Source organism: Bombus pascuorum, chromosome 1 (assembly GCF_905332965.1).
Source record: "Bombus pascuorum chromosome 1, iyBomPasc1.1, whole genome shotgun sequence".
Classification (NCBI taxonomy): domain Eukaryota; kingdom Metazoa; phylum Arthropoda; class Insecta; order Hymenoptera; family Apidae; genus Bombus; species Bombus pascuorum.
Window position 1 is genome coordinate 3,735,238 of NC_083488.1, and position 12,408 is coordinate 3,747,645.

Consider the following 12,408-nt stretch of genomic DNA (forward strand, 5'->3'; position numbering starts at 1 on the left):
ACGTACGTTATTAATCGGTGACGCGAGAACGTCGTATTAGCGCGCGTCATACGGTGGACGTTTTGCAAGGGAATCGCACGCTTCGTCGATGGAAAGGAAGCAACCGAACGCGGTCTCTTAGCTTTCGGAACGAAGTTATTTGAAGATAAAAATCTCGATACGTTACGCTATTTCTTTTACGGAGAACGGAAGAATCGGCCATCTATTTTCGTTCGCGTGAACGCGTATTCGGCCGGGCAACGAACTTGAAACGCGAAAGGGGACGAACTCGTGCAAATCGAGGATGGAACTCGCGCGACTAGAATGGAACGACCGAATAATTAATTCAAACGCTGATCTCCGTATCCGTCGTGCGGAGGCAACGTCCCTTCCGCTTCCGCGATGAGAAATTCATTCCTCGGAGATTGGCTATCGGTCGAAATTCGCTCGATACGTTTCTCCCCTTCCCAAATGGGAGCTTCTATCGAAACGGTCGAATGGCCGCCACGAATTATCTAATGGCACGCTTTAACGACCGATGTCACGTGTTAATGCGACGCGAAAGCTCGCTGATTGAGACTCGGCAAAAAAATAAAAAAAAGAAAGAGAACGTAATGGCAGTTCGCCGGGATTCTTGCGCAGTCGACCACGTTTCTTCCTTTTACGCGCTTCGTAATAAAAAGCCGGACGCCGAAGAAGAACCCAGGTTGCCGTAAACTGTTTTGTTTGCTAAACGCGAACAGCAAAAACCTGAAACGGTACAATTAAAGAAGATCGCATTTTTCGCTCGAAAATGTTCCAACTCGCTTTGTCCCGTTTCGTGCAGGTTCGATGGAGCAATCGTGCCACTTTTAACAACCATTCGCGTAGTACACGAATTCGCTTTTGCTTGGAATCGAGAATTATAAGCGTTCGGGTATCGTCCGAAAAGTTGTAGGTAAAAAGCAAAGAGAGGAGGAGAAGCTGGTCGCGTGATAAGAAGCAATTTTATTAAAAGCCGACTACAAGCGAGTGGTAAAAGCCCGTGACACGCGAGAAACGATGAAACTGGACGCGAAAGGGCTGCGATGGTAGACAAAGGTGTGTCCCTTATTGGTCATTAACATCCGATGTAATAAAGTCTAAAAGGTTTTCCCAGGTCATTGGCACGAGATCACATGTTTTATGAGGATGTCACGGTGTTTTAACACAGTGCACGGTTAGATGCAAAATTTGTTCTCATTTTTTTTTTTTTTTACTGATGTTCTAATAAAAATGTTTAATTGTTCGATGGGGTACATTTTATTTCAAACTATCTTCTATTTATCGGGTATATTCCAAATGTCCCAACTGTCAATTGTCATTGAATTTTTCCAATTGTAAGAAATTCGATTCTCCGGTCACCAATGACCACCGTGGCAGTCAAAGCGTTAGACAGCCAGGTTGCAGGAAACGGAGCAAATATCTAGCGATTCCTTCAAGTATCAGAGATACAAGATCGACCGATTCAAAGTCGGTATGTAAATGAAAAGATCGGTCGCTGAGAACGTAGAGGAAGAAGCGGCGTTGTGTCGCACCGTTAGACGAAACAGGAAATCGCATCCAGCCACAGTCATGTGACTTTACACCTGTCACACCTGTCTGATCGGTGTTTCGAGAGAAGAAGAGAGAGAAGAATCGACGGGGAATTACACTGGAAATTTCTTTGACGCCAAAGTTGACGTAACTTTCAATGAAATTTGGTGGATTGGAAATTTTTAAAGTTTACGTCACGTGCTACGACCGCGGACCGAGTTGTTGACGATTAGTGAAGGGGCACACGGATTTTCGAATGACGAAACGGATGACATTGGTCCTTCGAAGAAAAAGTAAAAGCAGGCGGTTCGCCGAGTAAAGTGTGTCGACTAGGTCAACGATCCGCACCAGCTGCGAGCGGCATACACCTGTTTCGCGACTGCATCCCCGACGAATTTGTCGAGGTCTTGGTCAGGCGGAAACGAGTTCCGAATTCAAGACCAGATTCGGACTTGTGGGTCGCAGACTCCTCTGAATCGTTTGCAAGTCAATGGCAACGATGAACTCGCGATATTTGCAAAATCGTCGAAGAAAACCGATTTAAGATTCCGAAGGTCTTTGCTGAGCGCGCTTTCTTCCAACGAATTGACCCAAACGCGAGCAATTAAAATTTTAACCTCGATCGCTGAGACAGGCGGCAACAACGAAGCAGCGCTGTCGCTTCGAAAAACTGGCGAGGGCAGAGCGTAGAACCGATTCTCCGTCGCCCACCTACGCGTTCATTTACATACAATCGTGATTTCGGAGCTCGCGCGGGCGTACGGCGTTTTTCGTTCACGAGAAAAATTTCCAAGTTGAGATTTCAAAGAGAAATCTGTACATCTCTTTCCCGAAAATATCGCAAACGCAATCTGCGCGATCGACTAGAGCTTGACTCGACGGAAAAAGGGATAAACCGGGCGAAGTTAAAGAAACGTAGGCGATAAAACTTGGAAACCGCGTCAGTCATCGGCGTTCGCGGTTAACCGAGCGTCGATAATCTAAACATTCTCCGATCTGGAAACGTTGACGATCGGTTTCATTCCGTCGCAGAGCAAACGTTAAAAGATCGCATTAAACAGCTGAGTAAATGAACGTGACTCGTGTTTTCTTCAAACCATCGATCCCTCTCTCTACGGCATTAAGTTTAACTTCCAAAATTAAGAACAAACGTAAAAATGGTTTAAAAGTTCGATCGTTTCGATCACGACACGAACGTTCGTACATCTTCTAGTACGCGACTCGAGTGACAGGAGGCGCCTATCGTCGTAATCGCTTCGAAGCACGGTTCACAGGGTAAAGAAGATTATCCGGTTATCGACGACCACTTGTTCGAACGAGCGGCGAGCCAGCGACTCACGCAGCTTCAAGCTGCCTCGAGATTCCAATTCGATTGCCAAAGATTTTTCTTCCCGACCATCGTCGTATCGTTTGTCGTTCGATACGTCGATAGAAGACTATCCCTAGCCTCTGTTCGATTCGTACGATGCCACAGCATCGAAGACGAAGGCATCCACGTTGATCGCGATAACGCGACGCTCGGTGGCGAAACGACAAAATAACAGGGTGTTACGCGACGGTTGATGTAACGAAGGCAGCGTGTGCAGGCGCACGCGTCGCGTCGCGTCTCGAGAGAGTCGCGTAATCCGATCCACTTGTCCGAGAGGGAAAGTGGCATGGAAACGAGCGGTGAGATTTTCCGCAGAGAGCGGCGACTCGTCGCGGAAGACTCCGAGGCCTCGAGAAACGACCGGCCACGGAATGCGGGCTGCAAGTGCAGCGCGCGTTGTGCACGGCAGCGCGTCGCCCACGTTCGCGCATACTTGACACACCGGCGCGGCGTGGCCGCAGCCGCAGCTCCGAGACGAGGCGAAGCGAGCCCTCGAAAAATGGAGAATCGCGGTGACGTCAATCCGGGGCTGCTGCACGGACAGGGATGCATAATAATAACACGCATCCGGCGCGTATCGAGAAATCCACACGGTTGGACTGCGACTATTGTCTTGGCCGGTGTCAGTCGTACGTCACGCCGCTTTGTGTGGAAGCCGCTTCTATCGCGGCAAGTTCGTCGCGCCAATCGTTCACGTTTTCCATCCCGACGGATGAAACGTTGAACGACGGCTGCTCCAACTTTACGGCGTTGCATCGCCATCGATTTTTCAACTTTCGAATTTCCGATAAACGCATAAAAATCCGTCCCTCAAAGGTTTTTTCCCAATTTTTCCCAAATTTCTAAATGTTGAAGTGGTCGCCACTTCTAAGAAAACTCTACGCCTGGTCTTTAGTTTTCTCAAGCATCGAAGCCATCGACAGCGCATAGACAGAACAAAAGATTGCGTCAGAGACAAACCATAAACGGTACACACGCAACGTTGGCTTCAGGGTTTTTCAGTCCTAGAGTAACGCTGCTATCGTGCGGATCTCGACCAGCTCGTATTGTGTTCCAACCTTTGTACTTACACTTTAGTATTCAAAATATATATTCCACCTTACGATTTATTCACGCGTTCCTTTGTATTCACATACATCTAATAACCTCAACACTAAATAAGCCAGGCGAAATCCGACCGACGCTACCGACGGACGATCGAAGCGGGGGGAAGCTTGTTAAGCTGCGCGAACGTGCAAAGCGCGGCAAAAACTGGTGACATCGACTGTGCCATCGCTCGTATAACCGCTTACTATCCTGTATAGTCCACGGCGTTAGATACGCCGATTAATCAAAGCATGCTTTCCTCTTTAACGCAACGCGGTTCTAAATTTTCCAGATCGTGCAATTACGCCGCGGCATTTTCGTAAATACGTTGCGAGTAGTTTGCTGGTAAATTCGCGTAGAAGCGAACAGATAAAAAACGATCGTCCTCGCAGTGTTACTTGGAGAAGATATTAGGTCGTCCGAAAAGTTTCTTTCGTTTCATAAGGAAATAATGGATGCACATTTCCCGTTTTATATTATTTTATCGAATTACGTTCGGTCCATTTCGTTCTATCAAAATAAAGATCACAACGTTCGACAGATTAGGTTTCACGATTGTATAAAGATGCGTCGTTGTAAAAGACGCGTGTGTAAAAGAAAGACACTTTTCGGACAACCTAATACGAGTTGAAGTAGGCGATAAGAGAATGCCAGAAGTTTTCTATTCGGTATTCTATTGGATTGGCAACTAAGTGACTGCGGATTCTGTCAATACCACCTAATGACAAAACCCGCAATCATTTACTTGCCAAGCCAACACAAGTGGATAAAAACGAATTTTCCTTCTACTCACCCTGTCCTGAATCCTGACGTTTTCCTGACCTCTCTTCAGGTTAGGAGCCCGCAGGACCTTGCTCGTAACTGGTGGTTCCATCATGGTGGCAGGCGTTGTTCTCTCGTCAGGAGTTCATCCCTGAAGGAAGCTCGATTCTCTCATTCCATGTTCTGCAAGCAAAAGAGATACACGCGATGGAAGATTGCCAAACGCCGATGCAAAGATAGGAATTTGCGTCGCGCGAAAAATCGGTGTCACCATCTGCTAGTCGATCGGCGATAAACGGCCGGTCGTTGGGCGAAAGTAAGAGTAAAGGTGGACGACGCGCGTTCGCGTCTCTCGATCGTTGCAGATCGAGACCTACGCGAATTCCAGCTCGACCGGTACAGCTGGTGGTTGCAAACGCGAGGAATGGATAACGGTATGCGCCGCAGTTAACGGAAGATAATGCACGAGCAGGTATAAGGAGCTAGCTCGTCGGAGGGATTCCTCGAATATCGACCTCGCCTCTCTCCATTTGCCTCGGTAACGCCTCCGAGTCAGCGATCGCCTTGCCACCACGCACGGCTCTCCGACGTTCGTCCGCGACGACGACACGGCCTTCCGATCTCCTGGCCCGTCGATCGGATCGATCGATTTTTCGGGCTGCGCGCGCGATAACGTCGACCGTGAACCGCAAGGAACGTTCCAGCGTACAGAGATTGGCAGAAGGCACGCGAGTACGGCTTCCACCGACGACAGAAAGCAGTTTATCGTGACACGAAATCGATAAAGCGCGATACTAATCCGCCTTTTCTCGGAGCAGCGTCGCCAGGTACTCGGCGATGACCGACGAATCCACCGGCCAAGAATTCTCCGAACGCGAATCATCGCCGCGCGTGTTCGCGCGGATTCGTAAAGCGGGTCGCTTAAATTTCGTTTGAACGTCCGGTAACGCGAGCCGAAGAAATTAAGTAGAACTGGACGAATCAGCGAAAAAAACGTTGGCGGAGCGAATATAAGGTCGGAGACGTACGATGGCCGAAATACGAGATGGAAAGAGTAGAAGAAGGTAATAAAAAGCGCGTGATAACGCGTCGGCTCGTACCGAGGCAATTACCGGCGGTGTTCCGAGGTACGCGTAGCCGGCTTCGTTGTCGCAAGGATTTATGAGCTGCAAAGGCAGGCTGCGAGAAGACGGGAGCCGATGTCGGGTCCGGGCATCGTTAAACGCGTCTTTAACAGACCGCTGATGAGGTTTGTCCATTAATACGTATCCGATGTCGTGACTCGGGATGCTGCTCGACCGATGAGAAGGACTTGGCCCGCGGCCAAATATTCGAAAATCGAGGAGACGAGGAGCTTGCGGTATTTCGCCGGGATCGGGTATCGCCGGTTCGATGAGAGTCACGCCCCGTCAAACTCTCCACTCCGCTACTCGCGCACACACTCCGCGAAACCACCACTTCCTCCAGGAATCGCCGATTTTTCCGATTCGATCGTCCTAGCTGTCCCTTTTTTCCCCATCGCACGACCTTTTCTCTCTCTCTCTCTTCCTCGCGATTCCGTGGTCCAAGGATAAGACTTGGCGCGGCTGTATATCCCAGAGATAACGAGTTACGAACCCGCTATTTTATTCCTACGTTTGGCAGCGAGTCAAAAAATCTCTGTTTGCCCGACGAGCGAAAAGCCGGGAGCAGGCTGGGCGGCTTCCATCGCGCGAGGATATACGAGACACGCGCGCATCTCACGGTATACAAATTGCACGCCCCGTATGCTGCACAGCAGCACGAAACGCGCGTTACGAAACTAGAACGTAATAGGGAAGATACGGCGAGTCGCTGAAACGTTTCACGCTTCGTTTCTTATTGCCTCTTAAAATGCGAACCTTCCAATCATAAGCAATAACGTAAACGGATGGCTTCCGGTTGCCCTTGTTGTCGACGAATTCAGGGTGGAGCAGCTAACGAGGAAGCACCGACGCGACCCTCGTCTTCTAACGTCATCGAAATCCGCCGTCATTGAAAGGCGTTCCACGTGGTAAATGGTGCATCACCCGAGTATCTATTCTTTTCGTTCGGGAGACAGGCTGTTGTACTAGATACGAACGAACCCGATACTTACTCGATTCACTAGCTCAAGTAATGGCGGTCTATTAATTTCGATGGTAGCGGCACGCATAAAGTTTAGCACGCGAGAAGGACGATGTCACTTCCGTTTCGCCGTCATCCATCCGTCTTCTTCGATCGGTTACGCGCTATCATCGATAACGAAAAAGGTTCGAGAAACTCGTTTCTAGCCGTTCGTACGTGGCGAATTATGTAAAATTCGCGTGGCGATCGTGGCGAACAGACGCGCGCAACAGCGTAGAACGACGAACAGATTCGAAACGAGAAACGGACGCGCCCCGGTTCCACGGGCCCAGAGTTTATTTCGCAATGAAGGAGTCCGCGCGACTCCCCGTTACGAGTCCCACGACGCTTAGTTAACGCGGCAGACGCAGAACTGGTAAGATTACTTCACGATCCGGAACCGTAGATATCTCACGAAAGTGGTTACGTTTCGTTTGCGTTTTCACCGACGAGAAATCGCGTTCCTCCATCGGCATAGGTCCAAGCAAATCCATAACATCCAACGACGTTGTCGCGGATCGAAAAAATTTTTCTTTCTCGCTAACGAGATTAAAGATTTCTCGTTTTGCGCGAAATAAAACGGTAAAATTTGTACTGCGATTCGACTTAATCGTCAACCGCTTCGAAACGTACGACGAGAGGAGCGTAGTAGTGCGGCGATTTTAATTACCAAAGACAATGTTCGTCGGCCTAATTCGCCAATCGGTCCCGCATTAAGCACGGGTTTTGGCAAGTTTCCATTAGCGCTACAGCTAGCCGGCCGACCGCTTTGCGAAGCCTTTCGAAGCAGCACCGCTACGACGAACGACGAAGAAACATTTCCGATTTGTCTTACGCGGAATCGAACTGTCGATCCGGCGAAATTGTCTTGCGATCGCTTGCCGATTTCCGTTGCATCGAGATCTAAATCGAATCGCGAGCGAAACTCGAAACGCGATGCCACGTAAAGATATCGGAACGTCAAATGGTAATTAACCGCTGCACGCATTAATTTCGCGTTAAACGTTGCGTACAACGATGTTCGCCTTTGTACGCGCACAAACGAACGTAGACAACACGAGATACATTTTTCCGGCCCGTTAATCCCATTCATCGCGTTAATAGCGTCGCGAAATTACTTCGAGTCGCTTTTCCCAAAGAGGACGTCGTACGTCGACGGTAGATCCGTTCTTTTCGTCACCTCTGGTTGCCGCGTGTTCGTAAAAAGATGCCCAGCAAACAGCAACTTAGAGAAAGATTTGGTCGCTGAAGGGCTCGGAAACAAGAGGCGACTTTTTCGAGAAACGGGAGCGCCGACGCAAAGTTGCTTCGATGAAGACGTAAATCCGGAAAAATCGTCTTCGCGGAGAAAGGCTGCGACCCGAGGGAGAAAAGTTTCGTCGCTCGAAACGTTCTTCACCCTAGCCCAGATATTTCACACAACCGGCCGAGGTTTGGCCGTCTATTTCCAAGCCCCTACGCGCGCATTCAAAGGGATCCGCTTTAAAAGATTCTCGTTGCGGATAAGCAGAAGCCGCGCGAGATTCCACGGGTGCAAAAATAGCCGACGCACGAACGCACTTTGAATGAGTTTTATCGAAAAAGAAAGTTACTCGTCGCGCGTACGATAACGTGACATAACTTTAGCTAAATATAGAGGTAACGCGGCGAGCGCACGGAGTATTTCTTGCGTGCATTTACGTAAGAAAGACGGCACGAAGGAGACAGCGAAGGGGCAGCGTGCGGTAACCGTGGTAGCTCGTCGCCTTCGTTCCTGCTGAATGGTTAACGATCGACGACGAGTCAGCTTCGTCTCTGCTCCGATCGTTCGCGTCCCGGCGACGAGCGTATTTTCACGGAACGAGATTCGAAAAACGCCGAGGTACTGGCGGCAAAAAGAAACTGCTGCGAATCCCCCGGTGCATGGGTGCCGCGCCTCGTGAGAGATCACTCGTGGAGGCTTTCACCGTTCTCCGGAACCGGAAGCAGCTAACCTAATTCGCCCGCGCATGAGTCTTCTTATCGGCTGCGTGAGCGACGAAACATCGTCTAAACGCGGCCAATTCGAGTAGAACGAACGTGGCTCGTCTCCGAATCTCATCTACCGTTCGAACCGACGTCCGTGTCTCGCCTCCAGATCGCTTTCCATGTCACGCGTCAACCACTTTGGTATCGCGCGGTAGTAACGTCATATTTCAAGCGACCTCCCTCTCGTTTCGGTTCGATTTACGATATCTCTCTGGATGGTTTTCGAGCGGATAAACCGTAGAGAAACGAAGCGTAAATCTCGGTCGAGCACGATTTACCATCGCATCGTGGATTTCGTGCAACTAAACTATCCAGCTCTTTTGCTGTCAGCGGTACGTACGGTTGAACGTCGCGATGGAAGCGTGGGAATCGTAATGACCTAGAGCCAGGGAAGGTACGATGAATTACGGAATGCCAGGTCGTCTCGTGTACGTGCGTGGTATCGAGTCGAATCGTTCCTCGATGACTAGGAAAATTACCCAACCTACGCGACTCTCGATATAATCGAAGTGTTTGTCGTGGAGGTCGGCTTCCAGATCTCTTCAAAAAGTTTCCAGTTTCTTTTCGAACTCGAAAGAAGGAAAAGGGGAAGCGAACCGAATCGGAACGGGTAGCCTATTTACCGGTCTATCTTTCGTCCGCGGGAAAAATTCGAGGAAACGAAGAGTTTAGGGGAAATAGGTCACAGCCGGAAGGTAGGTTCAACGTCGTTCGATCGCGGTGTTTCTTTTCGACGTTGGCCCAAAAAGGCTTCGCGAGGTACCAGGAGAAAAGAGTAAAGGAAAAACGGGCAAACGAATCGGAAATCGACTTAGCCGCGCCGCCAAAGAATCCGGACAAAACGGAATCCAGCGACTTTTCAACGATCTAATTGCGTTTTATTACACGCGTTGAAGATATCGCGCTGAAATCGAGCGCGTTTCGCCTGCGCTCTGCCGACAGAAGATCGAAAAACGCGCTTTACATAACAATTCCGAGATATCGAACGACGCGCTATCACGCGTCTGCGATAACGTGCCGTCTATCTTTCGTTCGTTGTACCTGACAATAAGATAAGAAACGTTTTAATCCGTCGACAACCTGTTCGAGTCATTTTACGAGCTCGTGTCACGTACGACGGAGCGGAGAGACCAAGTAGGGCTCTTGCTCGTTCGCGACAACGGTCTTCGCGTACTTCTACGCGCCTATGCTTTTCCCATAGAGGAAGTGGCGTGTCGACGGAGGACAGAGAAAGAGAAAAACGTCGAACGACATCGAAGACGCGCTGGTTTAGCGCGATTCGTGAGAAAATCGTGATTCGATCTCGCTACCATGCTGCGTCGAGCGAGCATCCTTCGTCCGGCCTTGAACTGGAAATTTTACGACCTGGTAATTCGTCGTGGCAATTTACGACGCGACTGCAACCCAGTGAACACCCACGTTTGGTTAAACTTTAATCGTCGGTGCTCTTGAACGGCCCAGCGACGCATCTACTCGCCCGATTCCACTTCGTTCCACGACATTTGCCCGAAACACGAGCCAGCCATTGCCCGAGAAACGATCGCTTTTCTATTTCCCACGAGAACCGCGTGGAAGCAACGCGCGTAACGTAACGTTCGATAGTCGTACGATCAGCGTTCCCGATGCTTGTTATTTAGAATATTTAGATCCGTGTCCGAGACCGAATCTATCGGCAACGTGACAAATAAGGCGAAGGATCCGAGAATAATCTGCATTCCCTTTTCGCCGAGCAGCGATTCACGGAAAGCTTTCACTTTCATTCAGCCCACCAATTACGGGACAATGCGAAATAAATTACGTCGCGCGTTGAATTAATTTGTTGCCCGTTGATCCATCGTATAATTAATTGGATAATGTTTCCCATCGATCAACCATCGTATCCCGGGCCGATTCCATAATCGATACGCCATTTCCAGCGACCTTTTACGGGCTACAGTTTCGGAACAGGGATCATTTAGGGGGAAACGATCGCAGTTTTGCGCTTGGGCCGAACTACGGAACAGCTGGACGACTCCGTTCGTCGACGAAAAATCGTTTCGCTACAGCGAGAAAAAATCACTCAAGGCTCTATCGATATGTTCTTTTTTCGGTCAGACGGCTCGACGGACTACGTGGTTTTCCGCTCGAAGCGAAGAAGGGGATCGAAATTCGCGAAAAATTGGCACGAGCAAAAGGTTCGATGTATTTCTCGGCTGTCCGTTTATCCGGCCAAGTCGATGTATCTTTCTGTCACGCATTGTCACCAGCGATAAATATTAAATATACGCGTGATCGCGCACGTGCGATATCCAACGTCCTCTCCCTTTTCTGCGTTTCACTGCGTTCTTTGCTCCCGCGGACTAAGGACTAATCGCCTAACGCGAATTTTTCCACGCTTCCACGGTCATCTTTTTTTTCTTCCTTTGCTACCAATTTTACGCGTTGGAGTAACGTTTTTGCCCCCGATTCGAAAAGTGGGTTTGTTTAAAGGTCCGCCGCGTAATACGCAACGAATTAGCGAACGCGGCATGGGCGAAGAAACCACCATGCTACAAAAAGGTAGCCATTCGCATGGCTGACTGTCACTGTCAAGGTCTCATAGGGGAGACCGATTGCCAGTCCAGTGGCTAACTACTCGGTTAACTCGGGCCTTTGATCCGCCACTCTACTCTGCTCTAATTTGTACGACGCCCGTGCGTTTATTCGCTAGTGAAAATTCCAGCGTTCCTTCGTAGCCTCGTAATTCGTACCTCCAGATGTAAACTAATCGGAAGAGACTCTTCAAAACAGATCTACCTACTTACGTGGTCGTGGTCGTGGTCGTCTTTCGAAAAGATTTCGAACGTTCGAGATGCATCGAGTAAACTTTGACGCCTCGGTGGTATCGTTCGAAGAATAAACGTGGCGATAAGGCGGCAGTAAAGGTGCGAAGGTAATCGCGCGTTCCGCTACCGTCGACGATGATCGATACCATTATCTGCGAGCAAACACGGACGGTTTTGCTCGGCCGGTTCGTTGACCCGTGCGACGAGAGGAGCGCGCACGGACGCGAGTGAATGCGAGTGAACGCGGAACAAAGAATCGCAGGAGAGTGGCGGGCGCGATGGCTCGCGAGCGGCTCGAGCTTCGGAAAAACGAGACGTAGATGCGTACGACGGTCGCACAGTTTGTCACTGCCAAGGTCCCGCAGGATGCACGGCGAGCGAAGCGGTGGCGGTAGCGACGGTAGCACAAGCTATCCGGTTAGCCGACGAAGCACACCGCGCGTCGCTGCCTCGACGATGACCGGTCGGTGTTGCGCCGAGCGGCCGCATTGTCAGAGGCGGGACGAGACGAGGAACGTGACCCGCGAGCCAACCATCCGCTGTGCCACACTACTCTGCGCCTACCTCTTCGTCTCGACCATCTCGCGGTTAAAATAACCGCGAGGTGAAAAGTAGCGAACAGCTTCGACGAGTACGCACCGTCCACCGATAGAATCCTACGCGCGATTTCATCGTCCGGCTACGGCGACCTCGACCGAGCTCTCTGTTATCGTTCCGCGTACC

At 50.1% G+C, this 12,408-nt stretch overlaps 2 protein-coding genes across 7 annotated transcripts in view; one reads left to right on the forward strand and one right to left on the reverse strand.

The window, feature by feature from the left end:
* Positions 1-12,408, reverse strand: part of LOC132906638 (mitogen-activated protein kinase-binding protein 1) — an 80,859-nt gene that overhangs the window by 47,642 nt on the left and 20,809 nt on the right. For all 6 annotated transcript variants that reach the window (XM_060959295.1, XM_060959454.1, XM_060959541.1 and 3 more), the window contains exon 2: positions 4,782-4,933. In XM_060959295.1, the coding sequence (XP_060815278.1) occupies positions 4,782-4,865 (84 nt within the window). In that variant the 5' untranslated portion in view covers positions 4,866-4,933. The remainder of the gene's footprint in view (positions 1-4,781; positions 4,934-12,408) is intronic.
* LOC132907299 (chromobox protein homolog 1-like) overlaps positions 6,803-12,408 on the forward strand; it is a 194,306-nt gene continuing 188,700 nt past the window's right edge. The window contains exon 1 of the mRNA XM_060960378.1: positions 6,803-6,817. The gene's annotated coding sequence lies outside the window, so the exon portion shown is untranslated. The remainder of the gene's footprint in view (positions 6,818-12,408) is intronic.